This window comes from Bos indicus, chromosome 5 (genome assembly GCF_029378745.1).
Source record: "Bos indicus isolate NIAB-ARS_2022 breed Sahiwal x Tharparkar chromosome 5, NIAB-ARS_B.indTharparkar_mat_pri_1.0, whole genome shotgun sequence".
NCBI lineage: Eukaryota > Metazoa > Chordata > Mammalia > Artiodactyla > Bovidae > Bos > Bos indicus.
This window is the reverse complement of record NC_091764.1, coordinates 82,544,171-82,565,499: the sequence shown is the minus strand read 5'-3', so window position 1 is coordinate 82,565,499 and position 21,329 is coordinate 82,544,171. Positions and strand designations below refer to the sequence as shown.

General features: G+C 37.2%; 1 protein-coding gene across 4 annotated transcripts in view; it reads left to right on the top strand.

The window, feature by feature from the left end:
• The window catches only part of STK38L (serine/threonine kinase 38 like), an 81,710-nt gene extending 63,250 nt beyond the window's left edge, over positions 1-18,460 (top strand). For all 4 annotated transcript variants that reach the window (XM_070789920.1, XM_070789923.1, XM_070789924.1 and 1 more), the window contains 11 exons: positions 818-940; positions 1,175-1,258; positions 6,058-6,181; positions 7,735-7,889; positions 8,249-8,351; positions 8,534-8,595; positions 11,101-11,218; positions 11,649-11,772; positions 13,129-13,224; positions 15,472-15,563; positions 15,668-18,460. In XM_070789920.1, the coding sequence (XP_070646021.1) occupies positions 818-940; positions 1,175-1,258; positions 6,058-6,181; positions 7,735-7,889; positions 8,249-8,351; positions 8,534-8,595; positions 11,101-11,218; positions 11,649-11,772; positions 13,129-13,224; positions 15,472-15,563; positions 15,668-15,795 (1,209 nt within the window). In that variant the 3' untranslated portion in view covers positions 15,796-18,460. The remainder of the gene's footprint in view (positions 1-817; positions 941-1,174; positions 1,259-6,057; positions 6,182-7,734; positions 7,890-8,248; positions 8,352-8,533; positions 8,596-11,100; positions 11,219-11,648; positions 11,773-13,128; positions 13,225-15,471; positions 15,564-15,667) is intronic.
• Positions 18,461-21,329: the final 2,869 nt, after the last annotated feature.

The following is a 21,329-nucleotide window of genomic DNA, read 5'->3' as shown; positions in this document are numbered from 1 at the left end:
TGTAAGCTTCAGGTAGTTCACAATTTTTCTTTAATAGTATTTCTTGTAATCTTTGTATAATGAATTGTGAAATTCTTGACTTGGATATTTTAAAGGATTAGTTGTATAATTATTTTTTTGTTGTTGCAATTTCATATTTTTAAGAAGTTATATGCCAAGTCTCAAGCACTTTATTTAAAAAATCTGCCCAAGAATAAATCCTACCATAAATAAGCCTGTATGGAAATACTGCTGCTCTGTTATTTCAGTGTCGGAAGTCTCAGCTGCTGTGAGGGAGCAGCCTTGGAAATTAGGGAGTTGACACAATTCCATAGTAGATTTGTTAACAGTAAAAAATGAATATCAGAAATTATGGGACTTCCCCAGTGGTCCAGCAGTTAAGAATCTGCTTTCCAATGCAGGGGGCACAGGTTTGATTCCTGGTTTGTGGAATTAAGATCCCACATGCTGCATGATGTGGCCAAAAGAAAAATAAAGAATGCTATTAGCATTTCCTAAAGCTTAATTTTTATTTTTGAATTAAGTTAGTATATAGATAAAAGAATATGTGGACTTGTTAAGATGAAATATTTAACAGAGTCTGTCTCAAGAATAAAGATTCACCAATTGTTAAAAATTTTTAAATGATTTTAAAAGTTATTTTGTTTTTTACATGCTCAATGAATGTTCAACTTTGGTAAATAAATTGTAGCACCAGTATATAATATTTAAGATATGTTACCTTCATTTTAATATATCACATCTTTTAACACTATAGGCTTCCTTTGAAACAATCTGATTTTAAAAATCATCTTCCTAAAATGTTCTTTTTTAATAGAAAAAGTTACGCCGATCACAGCATGCTCGCAAGGAGACAGAGTTCTTACGGCTCAAGCGGACCAGACTTGGCCTGGATGACTTTGAGTCTCTGAAAGTTATAGGAAGAGGAGCGTTCGGAGAGGTGTGCTTCTTTTTTAAAGTCGCTGCTATTGAAAATATGTATCTTAAGAAAGTAGCTTCATACGTAAGTAGTGTAATGTGTTAAAATGTGTAATAAAGTAGCTTAATTTTAATAGAATTTCTAAAATAATGAGCAACAGCAAATTACAGCACTACTTTCTTTAAAGGAGCCTACCTTTCACCCCTAAATAAATCACAGTGACTGAAATTTGTGCTATGAATTTTTACATTCAAGGTGCGGCTGGTCCAGAAGAAAGATACAGGCCATATCTATGCAATGAAGATATTGAGAAAAGCTGATATGCTTGAAAAAGAGCAGGTAAGAGTTCTTTAGCACATGTAACCAAAGGAACATCCACTGGCGAGGTGTTAGAGTAAGTGTTAAAACTGGGATTTTTAAGAAAGAGAAACCTACACATCTTACTATTTAATTGATTATAGATTTTTTGGTAGCCTGTTTCATTGTTTCTCTCTGGTTAAAATTTCTTCCAAATTCATAATCTAGCTTATGTGTTCAGGCTGTCATAACAAAATACCACAGACTGGGTGACTTAAAGAGCAGAAATTTCTTTTCTCATAGCTCTGGAGGCTGGAAGTCCAGGAACAAGGCAGGGTTTCACTGCTGGTGAGACCTCTGTTCCTGGCTTGCACACAGCAACCTTCTCACCAAGTGCCTACATAACCTTTCCTTGGTGTGTGCAGAGGGCAGAGAGTGACTCCCTGGAGTCTCTTCTTATGATGTCACTAAACCTACTTCCTTAGAGGACCCTGTCTCCAAATCCAGTCACAGGGGGTTTAGTGCATCACCATAGGAATTTTCAGGGAGGACACGAACCTTCATTTCATGGCAAAATACCTTCTTCTCTGACTTCAGTAAAAATAAAGGACAGTACTCAGCACCCTCAGTCCCTGATTTTATTACACGTATTTAAAAATCTGTAAAGGGCCCCTCTTGTGGCTTGGATGGTAAAAGATGTGCCTGCAATGCAGGAGACCTAGGTTTGATACTTGAGTTAAAAAGATCCCCTGGAGAAGGGAATGGCTACCCACTCCCTGGAGAATTCCATGGACAGAGGAGCCTGGCGGGCTACAATCCATGGGTTACAGAGTCAGAGACGACTGAACGACTAACACTCTAACTCTCAAAATCTGTAACCTCTCCAATTTTGTACTCCTGAGCTCTCTCCTTCTTTCTTGTGACTTGGTGGAATTTTGGAGTGACCATGAATCTGAAGACATCGATTGTTGTTGTTGTTCTATTATTTTAGGCATCCACCTGAGTGGACATTGTTAGAACCCTGAGTGAATATATATGCTAGTGAAAGACTCAACAGTGTGAGGGTGCAGAGGGAAATGGTACCTCCCTGGACCTAAAGCTGAACTGCACTGTTGCTGCTGCTGCTGCTAAGTCGCTTCAGTTGTGTCTGACTCTGTGCGACCCCATAGACAGCAGCCCACCAGGCTCCCCCGTCCCTGGGATTCTCCAGGCAAGAATACTGGAGTAGGTTGCCATTTCCTTCTCCAATGCATGAAAGTAAAAAGTGAAAGTGAAGTCGCTTAGTCGTGTCCGACTCTTCGCGACCCCATGGACTGCAGCCTACCAGGCTCCTCCGTCCATGGGATTTTCCAGGCAAGAGTCCTGGAGTGGGTGCCATCGCCTTCTCCGGAACTGCACTGTTAGTCCCACCTAAACTAACTTTGTTATCATAACAGTACGATCCTGATTTTTCATTTAAATATGGCCCAATTGAATTTTCATTGCATTATTACACTTTATTTCTGTTCCATTCATTCAACAAGTATTTATTAGGTGCCTATGATGTGTCAAATACTATTCTAGGTTCTGGGAATACAGTGATTAACAGGTGAAACCTGAATCTTGTTCACTGACAGTTGTAGGGAAAATGAGCAGACAGCTGTTTGAAATAGTCATGTCTGCTGAGTACTATGAAGACGAATTTTACCAAAGGATAAAGTGATGCAGATGACCTGGCTTTAGGAGAAGGAATTAGATGAGGGAAGGTTCTCTGCAAAGAGAATATTGACGAGAAAGAGTGAGACCTATGATCAGGTAGAACGAAGATCCAGAGGCTCTGCAACAAAAAGAATCTTGGTCTGTTTAGAGACGGAAAGAAGCCACTGTGGCTAGAATTCAGGGAAGGGAAGAGTGGTGGGAGAGGGAGGCAGGGAGCAGATCACACAGAGCTTTGATGGTCGAGAAATGGTGTGTGGGTCCTACTCCAGATGCAGTGGGAAGACGCTATTTTGCTTAAATGAGAATTGATATGTCTGTTGGATGCTTGACAAAGATGGCTTGCAGGCAGGACAAACAAGAGTTGGAGCAGGGAGAACACTTGAGAGACTGTAGCAGTGGCAGCCAGGATGTGATTGTGGCTTACACAACAGAGCATGCATGCTCAGTTGCTTCAGTTGTGTCCGACTCTGTAACCCTATGGACTGTGGCCCACCAGGTTCCTCTGTCCATGGGATTCTCCAGGCAAGAATACGGGAGTGGGTTGCATTCCCTCCAAGGGATCTTCCCCATCCAGGGATGGAACCTGAGTCTCTTATGTCTGCTGCATTGGCAGGCAGGTTTTACCCCTAGCACCACCTGGGACGCCCTGTACAACAGTACAGGGTTACAACAGTAAAGTGGAAGAAAAGTCACAGGTGAAGTGTATGATCTCATGGAAGAGCCAGCAGGATTTTCTGAGCCGTACTCTATATTGGGAGGGAGACGAGGGGCAAGGATAGTGAGAAAAGAGGGAAGAATCAAGGATAATTCCCAGAGTTGTACCTTGGAATGGGATGCTTGATGGTGTCGTTTTCTAATGTAGAAAAGACGGGGGAAAGCAGGTCATTCCTGACCACTCACTCTCCAGGGAGACAGGACTCTCTGCAGACAGCCTGCTTTCAGGATGAGAAGGTGACAGGAACGTCCACAGATGCGGTGGCAGGGGTTTTGTTGAACACAGGCTGAAAGGAAAAGGTTAGAGGGCAAAGGAGGTCAGATATTGAGATGTGTTCGAGAATTACAGATAATGATGGAAATAAACATCTGGGTCAAGATGTAGAGCCTCCGAGATTAGGAGCTAAACAGGAAACTTCTAACTAAGCCATATGGGATTAGTCCTGGATTGAGTTTTAGAGGAAAGACTACAGGCAGAAGTGAGTTCCAGCCCGTAGTCTTTAGGTAACTGGCCACATGTGGCTGCTGGGCACTTGAGTGTAGCTAGTCTGAACCGAGATATGCTGTGAAAAGGAAAATGCCTTACCAAATTTTGAAGGCTTAGTGTCCCCCCTCCTCAAAAAAAGAGTATAAATAAATAGCTCAATAATTTTTATGTTGATTACGTGCTGAAATGATAACATTTGGACATATAGGGGTTACAAAAACTGTATTGTTAAAAATAATTCCACCCATTTCTTTTTATCTTTTGTGTGGCTACTGGAAAACTTAAAATGACATGCGTGGTTTGCATTTATTTCTATTGGACAGCCCTGGTCTAGAATTTTTGCAGGAGAATCTTCACTGTAGTCCAACATCAAGTCTGTTTTGCACTTTGGGGTTGTTTTTTTCCCCTATATAAATTAATCTGCTTTTGTCACCATTGAATTTCATTTTAGAAAATGTTTTTCCCACTTAATTCTAATATATTATTATTTTAAGTTTTTATCACATTTACTTGAATGCTAACGACTCTGCAAAGTTAAATAGCAACTTATCTCCCCACTTTCCTGGTGGCTCAGACAGTAAAATATCAGCCCGCAATGCGTGAAACCCAGGTTCAGTCCCTGGCTTGGGAAGATCCCCTGGAGAAGGAAATGGCAACCCACTCCAGTATTCTTGCCTGGAGAATGCCATGAACAGAAGAGCCTGGCAGGCTACAGTCCTTGGGGTTGCAAAGAGTTGGACACAACTGAAGCGACTACCATATCTCCCCACTGTTGTGGTTCCAGATTACTGTGCATGACACTTCCTTTACTTTAGAAACCTAGGTGCATTTTGAAAACATGCCTGTAATCTGGCTTTAAGATACTTAAAAATGATTAATCAAGCCCAGTTAATGATGTAGTTGTTTATCTGGACAACACCAGAGGCAGCACCAGAGTTTGTTTTTCCTTTACCATCTCAAAATGTTTTGTACAAGGTGGTAGGTAGGAATTTCAATATAATTTTTCACTTTATGAAACAGGTCCAAAGAAGTTTTAAGTTTTTTGATGCCAGAAAACAAGTTTTTAATGTTTATTCTTGTGCTTTGATTTTGATCTTAGAGCATTTACTGTATCTGACCATAATACAGTAACCTCAGTTATTTTAAGCAGATCATATTTTGTTATCAAGAAAAGGTTTACAAAATCTGTATCCTCATGTGCTTTAGGCCAGAGTTCATAATGGCACACAGTGAAAATAGCAAAAGCATAAAATCAAATTATTCTATTGTTAATTAAATTTGAAGAAAGAATGTATAGATGTATCAGTGGGAAAACATCTGAAAATTAACTGTACCAACCCCACAAATCACTCATTTCATAAAGTTTTTCAGTCTCCAAAATGTTCATTTAATAGTAACTGTAATAATTATGTGTCTGACAAGTCATAGCAAAATCCCAAAAAGTTATATAAGAATTTGCTGTAGATCATGTTTATGGATATTATAAAGGTTTATTATAACAAAATAATATAAAATTATTATAAATGTTTCAACTTCTTAAAGCACCCTAATAGTTAAAGGCCAAGTCAGGCCCTTTGTTGGACTGGTAACAATTAAAAAATAGTTTGTTGAGGACTCTGACTTTGTCATACCAATCTATAGGGCATTGCTAACTACTTAACTTTTAATAAAAGTCAGACCAGGACCCTAAATTTATTTGACGAAGCCAAGATCCTTGGTTAGGTGGAGATTCTGGTTAGAAAATCTTTAGACTAATCATTTTTCTACCTCAAAAGTCTCAGCTTCCCTTTGTGATTCCACCTTTTCAGACCTAAAGATATCAGCTAAAATAAACTGTTTCCTGAACTTCTCCATATTTAATGAGAATATGGTGATTGTTAAGAAGTAAGCTTGAAAAATGTGTAACATGTTACAATTATTTTTTCAAAATACATTCATCCAGGTGGCCCATATCCGAGCAGAAAGAGATATTTTGGTAGAAGCAGATGGTGCCTGGGTGGTGAAGATGTTTTACAGTTTTCAAGACAAGAGGAACCTTTATCTAATCATGGAATTTCTCCCTGGAGGTAAAAGCAAACGTAATAGTAATGACAGGCCAACACAAACACATCTTTATATCTAACTATGATTTTATTGATTATATAAATCAATAAGCTAGGGATATTTTATACCTCTGGCTCTGAGGTTTTACACAGTCATAATTTTCTAATCATTCTTCCCATAATAATACTAATTTGAACCACAAATCAGATTGTTTTGAAGAAATGATAAAGCTGGCACATTTTAAATATTATTATTCTGTTTATATAATTTTTTAGATCTTTGCAAGTCTAGAGTTGAGAACAAGTCACCAAAGAAGAAAACAGACAACCCAGTGGGCAAATGATAGGCAGTGTAAGGAATAGAACTCTGGTTGGTCTACGAATAGATGAGAAAGTGTTCAGCTTTACTCATATTCAGGGAAATGCAAATTAAAACAAGAATGAGATTCCATTTCTCACTCAACCATCTGATTGGTAGAAACATTAATAGTCTGATGAGGCTGTGGGGAAACCTGGCCCCTCATCTGTGCAGAGGAATCTCTGACTCTTAGGGAGAGCAGTTCAGAGATGCCAGGAAAGTTAAAAAGGCATGTGTCCTACAGTCAGGGATTCTTCCCCACACGTGCACAAGAGGCCTCATGGCAGCAGCGTCTAAGAGTGAAACCCTAGATGCAAGATGACTGTCCATCAGTAGAAGAATGGATAAGTAAAACATGGCATACTTATGTCATTAAATATTTTACAGTAGTTAAAAGTCAGGAGCTGTATTTGTTTCAACAGTAAGATCTCAGAAATCAACAGAGATAAAGCAAGCTGTGGAATTATATGTACAGTTGATATCACATGTCATTTTAAAAACCATAAAAAAGACTCTAAATTCATAGATTAATATATATGCATCTGAAAACATTTCAAAAATAAGCTGGAAGAATACACACCAAAGCAAATCCATGATAATGGCAACTCAACAAAAAGGGGAAGGAATAGAATGGAAACAGAGGATAAAGTATTTGCGTGGTATTTTTTTTTAAAGACTTGAAGCATCATGAAAAAATATTAACAGTTGTCAATTTTGAGTTGTAAATTTACCATAGTGTTTCTTCTTTGTCCCTTGTAAAAGAGGAAAATTTCTTGGGAACAAGAACATCTAGAAGTGACCCTTTTGGTGGAATAATGACCTATCTTTGTTGGCCCAAAGAGTGCTGAGTGCTTTTGAAACCTGAATTTGAAAGAATATATCCCATTTCCAGATGTGCTTACATGCATTCATTTTCCCGGTTTGATATATTTTCCTCAGCAACTTATTTCTGGATGTTGAATGGTAGATACTATATATCATTATCAGTTCTGCTGTGATTTGATTTCACATATTTTCTACCTTAAAACCATTACATGTCATGAAACTTCTCCTTAATGAGCTTTTTTTTATTTGGCCCTAGAGATGGTTGGAAGTACTCTGGGTGGATCATAAAATGCAGAAATGAGGCTCATGTTGTATATTACAAAGACATCTTTTTACAAAACATTCCCCCTTTTGAGGCGTTACTAATACAGGGTACTTACTCTCATTTACTTAGGTGACATGATGACATTGCTAATGAAGAAGGATACTTTGACAGAAGAGGAAACACAGTTCTACATTTCAGAGACTGTTCTGGCAATAGATGCAATCCACCAGTTGGGTTTCATCCATCGGGATATTAAACCAGACAACCTTTTGTTAGATGCCAAGGCATGTGAATAAACTGGTGAATTACTAGGTCACTGATTGTTTTATGCTGTAAAAGAGGTGATTTTGTGATTGGAAATGGGCAACTGCAATTTATATGACGGGTAACCTACATTATTTCATAAACTGGTACAGTAGGAGAGAGCCCTTGAAGTGAAATGACATCAAGGGAAAATTGGCTGTCTTTTTATCATCTTCCATTTTCTCCTTCTTAAAATAATCAACATCAAATATTGATAATTTTGCATTTCACCTGTAGGAGTTCTAAGCTAAGAATTTTTATGATTGCATTTAGAAGAAGAGTTTTAAATAAGCCTTTTGTCTCTAATGATTTTATGAGTTTTTTCCTTTTTTTTCCTTAGGGTCATGTAAAATTATCTGATTTTGGTTTGTGCACGGGATTAAAGAAGGCTCATAGGACTGAATTCTATAGAAATCTTACCCACAACCCACCAAGTGACTTCTGTAAGTTGGATTTTTTTTCGAGTTAAAGTAGCCCAGCTGGTTTAATCCAGGACTGTTGAGAACTGAAGCTTCTCTCCTTCTCCTCAGCCCTTAAACTGGTGTGTTTTCAATGCATGTATGTGAATTTGTTTTTTGGTAAGAGTTTTTCCCTCATAATTACAATTCTGTCTCATTGAAATTAGCATTCCAGAACATGAACTCAAAGAGGAAAGCAGAAACATGGAAGAAGAATAGGAGACAACTGGTAAGTAGCCAGATTTGGAAGAAAGAATTTTGGGCCCTGGTCCTAAAACCTCATTTGGTATTTGTTTTACAATTTAGAGCTTCACAATAATTAGTTCTTACTTCCTAGCAGTGATAGAGCTTGTTCTGAGATCATATAGTTTTCTTAATTTTTCTGTAACATTTCCATGCCTATAAAGGAAAATGCCACTTTTATATTTTACGATTTCACTTCAGAGTATTTTATCAAGCATATCTATAGTTATGCGTTTGTCTGTTTACCAGTGCTAGCACTTTCTATAAAACTCACCGAGATGAGTGTGTGTGTGTGCTAGGTCACTTCAGTCTTGTCTGGCTCTGTGCGACCATATAGACTGTAGCCTGCCAGGCTCCTCTGTCCATGGGATTCTCCAGTACTGGAGTGGGTTGCCATACCCTCCTCCAGGGGATCTTCCCAACCCAGGGATCGAACCTGTGTCTTTTATGTCTACTTGCATTGGCAGGCGGGTTTCTTTACTGCTAGCACCACCTGGGAGATGAGTATAAATTGAGGTAAATGCTGAGTGATATTCATGTTTCCCTTTTCCCTACCTGTCCTGATACAACAAATATCAGTCAGCATAAGTAAGGTTATTGTGTGTTTCTAAGAACTTCATAGACAAAGTAAACAAAGTTTGTTGTCATGTTAAGAGTGTTACAATAAAATAGAATTGAAAAGCAGACTTTACCACAAATTGTTGTCATGTTAACAGTGTTACAATAAAATGGAATTGAAAAGCAGACTTTATTGCAAATAAATGTAATGACTCCTTTAATGCCCAACAGCACTGTCTGTTTTTAACCCTACAAGCTTTCTCCTCTATTACTTAGCAAATGTTAGAATCATTTGTCCCTTTTCCTCTTTCCTTTTATCCTGTGAACATTTGTCACGGTTACAAATGTGCCTTTTGACTTTAATTTCCTAACTTCTTATACAATGCCTGGTACATATCGACAGATATCTATGAATATTTGTTAAATTCTGCCAAGGGATGAAGAGAAACTTACTCAGCAGTCCCTCAGGAAGGTAAACAGACTGAAAGGCAAGAGTCTGGTACCCTCTCAAAGCAAATAAAATGACCTTTGCATTGTTGAGCTCATTCTCTCATTAGCCCAAGTAAACTTTTTGTGCTTGTAAAACATTTTGGTGTTTTAAAGTTTTCAAAAATATTTTTTAAATGTTTTGAGCTATGCATTAATGACAGAATATTATTTCTACTTTTAAATGTGTCACTTGTAGATCAGATTTTACAACTGAGAAAAGAATTGCAGTATTTCCTACTTTCGGAGAAGGCAATGGCACCCCACTCCAGTACTCTTGCCTGGAAGATCCCATGGACGGAGGAGCCTGGTAGGCTGCAGTCCATGGGGTCGCTGAGGGTCAGACACGACTGAGCGACTTCACTTTCACTTTTCACTATCATGCATTGGAGAAGGAAATGACAACCCACTCCAGTGTTCTTGCCTGGAGAATCCCAGGGACGGGGGAGCCTGATGGGCTGCCGTCTATGGGGTCACACGGAGTCGGACATGACTGAAGTGACTTAGCGTTAGCATTTCCTACTTTTAAAGGGAAATATGAATACTGCCTAAAACTGTGGTGGAAATTCTGTACCCCCTAATTACAGAATATTCACAATCATTACTCATGTGCAGATTTTAATATTCTTGTGACCATCATCATGACTTACATCAGTGTTTTCTAGTGAAGAAATAGAGCGGACTCTTGGTGTTTGGGGCAGGAAATTCCTTTAGAGCCTATATTCCCTGCCACTAAATGCCAATCATGTCCTTCCCCAGATCATAGAAATGTTAAAATCTGCTGTTACACATTTTCAAATGGCCCCTAGAGTACTACCTGTAATAGAAAATTGCTGCCTTAAGGAAAGTTTTTGTAAGATTTTATATGAATTAAGAATGAAAAACTGCATTGCTTTCTAATAGATAAGCAGTGCCCTGGAAATGAGTTTATAATGAAAATACCTGATCTTTATATGGGAGGCTGTGGTTTACAGACACGTTCCTTTGCTTTTTTCATCCTCGTACCTACTCTGTTAGGGCAGGAATTATTAGTCCAGTTTTATGTAAGCAGAAGTTGAGGCTCAAAAAAGCTGAATAACTTGCCTGAGAGCAAGTATTGAGTACAGAAGCCAGGCTGACTGAACACAACCTTTTTATTCTTTTTTGGAATGGATTTAGTACTGAATACATAAATAACTTAGTTGAGCTCTTTAGGGACAGAAATCATGTCTTAACATATTATCTGACTCCATGCCTTTCACTAAAGCCTTATACATGATAAACCTGCAAAACACATATTCGATTCAAAATTAGCTTCTGTATATTTTAGTTTTTCCAGTAGTGAGCCATACTCAGATCTTTCAAAAATATATATATATACTATATATATATATACACTATATATATATATATATATATATATATATATATATTGAGAACACTGGTTTGACAAGCTGTTCCTTTGCAGGCATATTCAACAGTTGGGACACCAGATTACATTGCTCCAGAAGTATTCATGCAGACTGGCTACAACAAATTGTGTGACTGGTGGTCTTTGGGAGTAATTATGTATGAAATGCTAATAGGTATGTTTTATTATTCATTTATGTACATACCATGTAAATCAGAGCACCACTGATTGAACATACTGTAGATATTATGGGCTAAAATATCTGAACTCTTTAAGCTGATTTCTTCATCCCCCAATGTTAAATACACAATGATAAATATTAGTGAGCTCTCTAGGGATCCTGTGTCAGGAAGGAGGCATTTAACCAGAATTCCTAGGTATCTAAATTGTATCTGCGTGACCTTTTAGGTGAAAGAGGGGCAATGCTTTAAATCCTTTATTTTGTTGACTTTATAAGCCATTTTATTATAAATGGATGAATGTTGGTATTTTTTTATTGTTAAGTAGAGCGCTCAGGGCTGTTTTGTTTTTTGTGATATGTAGATAGTAGGTGCAGCAAATTTGATCATAAAGGCTAATGAAACCTTATTTCCTGTGATACTTAGGATATCCACCTTTCTGCTCTGAAACACCTCAAGAAACATACAGGAAAGTGATGAACTGGAAAGAAACTCTGGTATTTCCTCCAGAGGTGCCTATATCTGAGAAAGCCAAGGACTTAATTCTTAGGTTAGTAGTTAAATCTCTTAAAGAGGTTATGGTATCTTAAGGCCTCACAGGGACCTAAACGATTAAATTGCCTATTTCAGTTTTGTGGGAAGAAAAAGACTATCACTGATCTATACAGTTTAAGAACTCAGTAAAGAAAAGGCATTTTGGTTTTTTTTAATGCAGATTCTTAAAAGGTAATATTCAGGGGAAAAAAAAAGAGTTAAGAGGGAAGAAGTCTTATATTATTTCAGAGGTCACTCCTGTTGGATTACAATGACTTTATCCCCTAAAGAGAAAGGGAAAATAAATTCTTAGTAGCAGTTCATGTCACAAAAGTCTATGTAAGAAAAACACCAATACAGTATATTAATGCATATATATGGAATTTAGAAAGATGGTAATGATGACCCTCTATGTGAGACAGCAAAAGAGACACAGATGTAAAGAACAGACTTTCGGACTCAGTGGGAGGAGGTGAGGGTGGGATGATTTGAGAAAATAGCATTGAAACATGTATATTATCATATGTGAAATAGATCGCCAGTCCAGGTTCGATGAATGAGACAGGGTGCTCAGGGCTGGTGCACTGGGATGACCCTGAGGGATGTGATGGGGAGGGAGGTGGGAGGGGGCTTCAGGATGGGGACACATGTACACCCATGGCTGATTCATGTGAATGTATGGCAAAAGCCACCACAATATTGTAAAGTAATTAGCCCCCAATTAAAAAAAAAGTCTATGTATGAAACCTTTTCTAAGCAAAAGATTCATTCTTTTTCTCAACTAAGATGAAGCATTTAGGTTCTATTGTGGATTCCTAGAAGGAATATGAATTGGGACAATCTTATAAAAAAAAAATCTTCAAACTGTCTTTGACCTTTGACCCAGCAATTCTACTTCTAGGAATTTTGCATATGCAGATAATCAGATGTGTGTAAAGATTTAGGATATATTATGTTATCTTGATACTGTTTTTAGTGATGAAAGGTTGAAAATCATCTAACTGGCAATGGTGAAGTAGCTAAGTAAATTGTAGTGTTTCCATGTGTAAACTTTAGAAAACAAATGTATAGAAAAATAGTTAAATGACTTTGGGAAATGTTCTCAGTATATTAAGTGAAAAAAAAAATAATGGAAACTCCTTATCAACACCATATTTTTGAAATTATAGTAAAAGACTGGAAGGAAGTAGCCTCCAACTGTTTGCAATAGTTATGTCTGAATAGTGCAGTTATAGATGATTTCTGTTTTTCCTCACATTTCTCACAATAGAGTTAACTTCAGTAAACAGAAAAAAAGATGAAATGTTGGAAATAATGCAGAGTACTTGAGATGTAGTCTGCATATTATAATTTCTGTGTTCCCATTTTCTAGGTTTTGTATTGATTCTGAAAATAGAATTGGGAATAGTGGAGTAGAAGAAATAAAAAGTCATCCTTTTTTTGAAGGCGTCGACTGGGGGCACATCAGGTATGTTTACAGGCTTTGAGTGGGATAAGGCCGTGTGAGTGAAAACTTTCTACTAGATTTGGTGATTAATTTACCTCTGATTCTGATTGATTAAATACAAGAGGTAACATTGTGGTCATGTGATAAGTTAGTGTTTTCTGGATTATATAAATGAGTGAGACTGTAGTAGCCATAGCTAAATGACTCATTTTATGTAACATCCACTTTAAGAAACAAGCACATACTGTGCCAGTTTAGATTTTGATATGCAAAGTTACATGATGAAGGCTGTTAGCACAACAAAGATGTAATTACATTTAATACTGTATAACTATTTTTGTCCTCTCATATTCTATACTGTGTTTCCTTTATTAATTTTGAAGAATATACAGTCCCTCTTATAAACACTGTGAAAGTGAAAGTCACTCAGTCGTGTCCAACTCTTTGCAAACCCATGCACTATACAGTCCATGGAATTCTCCAGGCCAGAATACTGGAGTGGGTAACCTTTCCCTTCTCCAGGATATCTTCCCAACTTAGGGATCAAACCCAGGTCTCCCGCATTGTGAGAGAAGTTAAATAATGCAGGTAACTTTTAAGAACTGGCTTAGAGGAGTTTGTTGTGAGCATTGGCCTTTATTCATTTTGTGGCCAAACTGTCTTCAGCAGTTCTGGTCTCTCCCCCACACAGCAACAGTTCAGAAACAAATCTGATTGTGCCATTTCCTTCCTTCTCTTTGTACTCAGAGAGAGATACTAAGGGTCCTTCCCTGCTTTTCAGGATCTTAGGATATGATTCTTGCCTCACCTGTAGAAGCTGCATCTTGTGTGGTTCCTGCCCCATCCCTCCACCCTAGGGCATTGTCGTTTACTCTTCATTCTGACGAAAATGCTCTTCACCTCTCTGGCCTCCCTGCCCTCAGTCCTGCCTCGCCTAGGCTCGCCAGCCCCCCTTTCCACTTTCAAGACAGCTAAGTGTCCCCTCACGGGAGCCCCTACAACGTGCTAGACATTCTACCTGATTCTGGAGTAGGTATATTTGGGGGGACTGTTAACTGTATGTCCAGCACTGTTTTAAGTACTTTACATTTCTCATCTTATCCTCATAATAAGCCTTATACAATAGGTGTTATTATTATCCCCATTTTACAAATGAGAAAACTAAGTCACAGAGAAGTAATTTGCCTTACTAGTGCCTCAGCTAGTAAGTGATCTGGCTAGAACTGAGTCCAGGCAGTGTGATTCCGGAGTCCTGACTCTAAACCGCTACACTGCATTTTACTGTCCGTGTGTCATCTCATTGAGCAGAACTATCACATGATTCCCCCTGTTACGGTTGAAAGAATGCTTATAGACTACCAGTCCAGTCTCCTGGTTTTACATGAGGGAAGAGTCACAATGTCTAAGGTCATTCTGATAATTACTAGAGATTAGATCTCAGGGCACCAGAGTTTATACGTTTTTACACTAAACTAATATAAATTTATTAAGTTAGTACATTAAGTGTAAATAGGTTAGAATAATTCTGGGGAAAATATAAATGTGTTTTTACAAAATTTTGTACACTTATCACCTAATTGATCATTAAGTACTTGCTGAAAAAATAGAAGCAATAAAAATTGATGAATTTCCTAAACTATTTATCCTGCTAAAAATAGTTTAGGAAATTCATCAATTTTTATTGCTTCTATTATTTAGCATGATAAAAAAACATTTTCATGACTTATTATTTTTTTTAACCTAATGCCCCCAGTTCCCTTAAAATTTATATGACTGAGAAGTTTTTGGGTTCAGATTTCATCACAAACATGTAGTCCCTTCACCATTTGAGCCCCTTATTTTCCTAAATGACTTGACTTATGAAGTGGTTGATCCTCTACTAAAAGAATTCTATTTCTAAATTAATTAGGTTGGATTCTGGTCCCCACAATGTTGAGGGTACTTTATAGAATGATAAAATTTTTTAAATAAAATTCTCTGTTTTCCTTTCCCTTTCATTAACTATTGTTTTTCCTCTTTAAAAAAAGAAACAGCATGAGAAAGTCTTGGTATAAACAAATAAAAATTCCAAGTAAATGATAATATTTTAATAAGAAAATTCTACTCAGCTATGAAATCCACTTAACTTCAGAAATTTCAGATCCATAATAAATTTCCTTGTCTCTTCTAATATCTATAGAACAGCATGCAGAATTTGCAAGTAGAATTAAGCTTTGGAAAACTGAATTCAAGAAAACTTAACCATGGTTACTCAATACTATTTTACAGGGAAAGGCCAGCAGCAATCCCTATAGAAATCAAAAGCATTGATGATACGTCAAATTTCGATGACTTTCCTGAATCTGATATTTTACAACCAGGTAAGACAGTCTCACAGTTAACCACATTTAAAAGACTATGAAAGTGATAACATATTCCATTAATGAAATTCCTTTGGTCTTGGTTAATTTTTCTATCTTTCCAGTGCCAAACACCACGGAACCGGACTACAAATCCAAAGACTGGGTTTTCCTCAATTATACCTATAAGAGGTTCGAAGGGTTGACTCAGCGTGGCTCTATCCCCACCTACATGAAGGCTGGGAAATTATGAGCGAAGACCACGTTGGCTCACAACCAAGAGAACTCAGGTAGCCGCATCACCAGGCTTGCTTGGCGTAGGTAACAGTACACGGAAATACTCCTGACGACGGTGGTGCTTCTGACTACAAGAGGAAATTCTACAGGATTAGGATTTCGAAGACTACTACAGGAATTGGTTGGCAGTGCCAGCTGGCTTTTTTCTTTTTTTAATATTATTTTTGGTAACTTTATTATATGAAGGTACTGGAATAAAAGAAATGTACATCCCTTTCTAACTGCACTGCCTACACGCGTATTAAGGTCCATTCCGCCTGTGTGTGCCGTGGCTTTGTACTGTAACACCTCTAATCAATTCAGGAGAAACACATATCATGTAAAGCAACATAGGCTAACCTGTAGGTAACACTGCAGTATTGGCTGTTTTACTGCACACCTTATGGGTCTAGATAATCAATAAAAGCCATCTTCCATAGCTGGTATTAGAACACTTGCCCTATTGGTTTGGACATCTATAGAATATATATGAAGACAATTTCTGTAATGGTTTTAAGGCATTTTAAAAAGGAAATACACTGGGTTATTTAAAAAATAAAGTTTATCATCATGTTATTACACAAACTCCACAGTAGGGAGTAACGAGTTTTGAATAAGGAGGAAGTTGAACAGCTTCACTCAAGCACTCCACTAATATATTTACTTTGCATTCAGAAATACTGATGACCTTTATACATGTATTCTGTATACTCATAGGGAGATGTACTGTATCATATAAAATGTAAAGTTGCTTTTCTTGTGACAAGAGGACTTCTTTTTTAATAAGAGGACATGGCATTATTTTAATTTGATTATGGTGAGTTGAATTGAAGAAATGACCATGAAGGCTGCTTGTAGAACTACTAGTGTATTTTTATTAAACTATTTTTTTAAACGTCAAACTTCTGATCATGTAAATGAACTTGTAGAGAACAAAGAGCTATTTACTTTGGTTTTCTAGAAAGTTGTTACATATCATGGCTGGTTAACTTTTATTTGTTTTGATGAAAAATTTTCCTTTGATAGTACTTGTATTATTGTGCCATTATTTTCTTATACTCCAAATGTACCAAAGATCCTGAACAGAGTGGATGTTCGCAACTGTGGGGGATTTTACTGTCCTGCGGGAATGCTGTCTTCAGATCTTTGATGGAGGCTAGCTCATTCAAGGGCACTACTGTTCATGTTTAGCTCCATCACTGTGGTTACTGTAAATGGAATTAAGGAAATAAATGCAGGCCAGGGGGCTTGTGATTAGAGGATGGGGGAGGTGATGTCAGCAGCAAATCCCCCAAGAATGCGATAGTCTTTTCCAGCTCAACATTTTCATTTAAAAATGACTCTCTGAGGTTTTGGCTTCATCAGTAATAGCGGAGGAGTATTAATTTATCAAAGAATGGCCTAATGTTTGTCTTAACTGTTAACTAGTAGAATTTCTTTTTTAGATACAACAGTTATTACTGTTATGAATGATCTGTGATCAGAATCTAAAATGATAATTTATTTGTATAGATGTTCTTCTAGTGGGGAAGAATTGCATAGGACTATTATGCAGATCTACAAAAGCTTTTATAAATGTTCCTGCTTTCTAGGGAGCTCCATGGTGTTTCAATAAGGCCATTCTATTCTTTTTTTCTTCCTGCCCTGTTCTCCCCTTCCCTTTCCTTCCTTTCCCTCCCCCACCTTCCTTCCTTCCTTCCTCCCCTTTCCCTCCTAGTATTTGTTTGATACTTATTATGTGTTCACCTAATAGTTCATCTCCATTTTTCTTATCTGGAACATGTGACCAAGTATTTAGGAGAGAGAACTATTAACATTTTGGGGTTGTCTCCTTTTTCCTAGCTCTGGTTTTTCTAATTACAACTGCCTCTAATTTTAAAAACTCTCTAACTTACATTTAGTTTTATGAGATTTTTCTCATTCCCCCCATTCCCCTCTGTTTTTTTAAAAAGGATGTTTTGCTAGTGTGAATGGGTAAGATACAAGGAAATTGCAACATACTCTGGTTCTACTATGGTAACTATTCTAGTATTAAAAAATTTCATTAATTCAAGTGAGAGAGAGAGAGATTGATATAAAGGAGCTTATTACCTTTTAACTGCATAAGAATAGAGCATTTTAGTTTCCATTTCCTTCATTCTTATTAATAGGAAGAACTTGGGGATAGTTATGGTTTCTTGGCAGCAGAAGGGCAGTTATGAAAAGTTTACCTTGTTAAGATACTCATTTTTCCCTGGAGTTGAGTGATTCATAATCTTTGGGGTTTCCTCCTCATCAAAAGCATTTCTTAAGTGCCTATCTAAAAGCAATTAAAGACTGTGTCTGCCCTTTGGAAGCTAAGAATTTGATTCATAAAGCAAATTAGATAATTTGCAAAGTACCCTTGAGCTTGAATTTTCTCTTATTATATACTTCCCATATTTCAGGTGAACCATTTAAGTGACAAAACCCTATCTAATCAACAGAGCATAATGACATTTTCTTTAAATTAGACTCTATTTTGAATTAAAGAGTTTTGTTATAAACTGTGTGTTTTTGGTTTTTCTAAGTATATAGAAAGCTTGTATAATTCAGATTTGTTGATTTCCTGATTTAATGTAGACTTTGACTTTTTTTATTAAAAAACCTTTGTATTAAAGCAAGTTATGTTTTTTTCTTTTATGCTTTTCTTATTTACATGGCTTTAAATGTTTAAATTTATTGAAGCATAGTGCTATCTGAGAATAGGAAATTTCTTATCAACCTTTACTGAATGGAATATATATCTGATTTAATAAGCTATTAGTTGAAAGGAAAATAACAAGTATGGAATATTCAAAACTGGTTGCTTAGGGTTAAGATAGGGTTTCATTTATTTCTGTAATAATATACTTTTTCTGTTTTTTTTTTAAAACACCTGTTATCTTTGTGTAGATCTGTAAATCTTACAATATTTTAAAGTACATTTATTTTTGGTGTTTTATTGTAGAAAACCTTTAGACAATCAACCCAGCAGTATCTACTGGTAGGAGAAACAGCTATCCATTTATCAATGATCTACAAAGAAATGGATTGAAATTTTAATCAGTAGAGAGGTCCCTGCCTACAAAACACATTCTATTTTCTCTCTGAATTGCTAAGAGTCAGAACATTCAAAATAACTATTTTGCTACAACCATGAATATTACCCTTGTCTTTATTTAAATTTTGTTTTCTCTATAGAAGTGCACTTATCTCTGGAACATTTTAATGAAACAAACACTTGGAACAAATATAAATACAGTACACTTAGGACTACTAGAGATATTTTAGATTTTTATGAAAAAATGAGAGTAATATTGCTACTTTTAAAAGGACTGAAGTAATAAAGATAGATGTTAGTTATTTTTAAAGCAATATAAATTATTCAGCAGTTGTCTGGAAAATAAAAACCAGGCTATTGAGTTCTGTGTTCAGTTACTGAGTTTCAAAAAAATGTTTTGGTGGCATCATGCACTTTTCATTGAAGGTAAGAAAAGAATAAAAAGTATGTTTACAATATTTTTGTTGGTGAGGTTTTTTGATTATATTTTTGAATTTTGACATAGATGTTACCCAAACCTCAAGAAAGCCTGCTTTGTAAAGGGATCCAACTTTTACCCTTAAAGATCACATCAAGAACAACATATTGGATAAATATTTTAAGTTTCAATTTTCTTATGTTTAAACACTCAAGATAGTTGTACAGGTTTATATGCAGCTACTCCACTAGGCCAAAATCAATTAGCAGGTAGAAATGAAAATATGCCTCAAAATAGCAATGGAAACTAGGGATATAAGTGCCCAGGGTACCCAGGTACTACTTCGTCTATCCCACTGGAGACACCGATCAGTGATCATGACACTGTTTCTGCCAGTCTCAGAGAGAGCCAGTCAGAATCCTGTTCATCCTAGCTGTGCTTTCAGCTATGCCCTGACTGACATCATTTTAGTAATGCTATTGTTAAAATGGTAAAAATACTGAATATTAAAATTTGGAATTCAGAGCAAATTTTGATATTCTACATTTATCTTTCAAAAGCATCTTGTTAAAAGAACTTATATTTTGCTTTATAAAATGCTTTCACTTAGCTTACTCATTTTGGTCTTTTCTACTACTCTGTGAAAGAAACATAATATTTTACAGATGATAAACATGAAACTGAGTGTGAATTACCCAAACTTAGGTAATAGATTGCTCTTGAACCAAGTCTGGGGCTCCTTCCATTCCCCAGATAACAGAGCACACTTCCTTAACAAATTATCTGATATGTTTCTAGACCTCAGAAAAACACATGGGAAGCCAGTGACCAAGTTGGTATTTTGGGTGCTTTTGAATGCAAGTATAAGATGCAAGTAAAAATGCAAAAATAAGGAAAATGAGTATCTTGTGTAAAACTAAGACACAAGATAGGGACCTTTCAGAGTAAATTTAGCATCTCAAAAATGTCTTCAAGAACAGATTCTTTCTAGTTTTCTACATTGTCATCAGCAGAGTGTTGGATGTCCTTGGGCTTGTTTTCTCAGAGGGCTGGATGGCTACAGGGACTCTAAGCATCAAATTGTCATACAAGTCTTTAAAAAGGAGATTGTTCATCCTCTTTTTAAGAGTAAGGAAAATCTTTTCCAGAAGCATTCTAAGCAAAGAACCCTGCCCTCCAACCCTACTTTGTTGGCCTTGATTATGCCATCCATCCATTCCTACAATAGTACCTGGTCTGTTGATTGATTTAAACTAAGCAGGCTTCACATCCTTGGTACAGAGTGCTGCTGCTAAGTCGCTTCAGTCGTGTCCAACTCTGTGCGACCCCATAGACCACAGCCCACGAGGCTCCCCCATCCCTGGGATTCTCTAGGCAAGAACATCTGGAGTGGGTTGCCATTTCCTTCTCCAATGCATGAAACTGAAAAGTGAAAGTGAAGTCGCTCAGTCGTGTCTGACTCTTCGAGACCCCATGGACTGCAGCCCATCAGGCTCCTCCGTCCATGGCATTTTCCCGGCAAGAGTACTGGAGTGGGTTGCCATTGAGGCTCCCCTAAAGCACATGGCCACCTGACACCAGAACCAAATTGGAGTTAACCCCCAAGATAATTAAAAGGGTGCCACACTGGTTTATACCAATGGTTCTTACTGAAGCCACTGCACTTGGGTTTTGTTACTGATTCTGCCATTGCCTACATATGAACTGAAGGGCTGATCCATTAACACCTTCTCTGACGCATGTGAAATAAGAGTACTGAGGACCACTGTGCTAGACCATAGCTCAGCTACTGGGAGCCTAGGTTGCTTGTCCAGAGAAGCAGGAGTAGGGGTGGTCTCTGGACATCATACAAACAATGGATGTTTGGCCCAGTGACCAGGGTTTGGTCTTTTTAGTGCTACTGCCAAGGCTTCCAGCTGCCATTCGTCTCACGGGTCCATCTCCCACAAAGCTGTTATACCAGTCACAGGGATCCTCATCTACTTACTTCCTCTCAAGATCCAGGCAGGGGTGGGCCTAATGACTGGCCTCA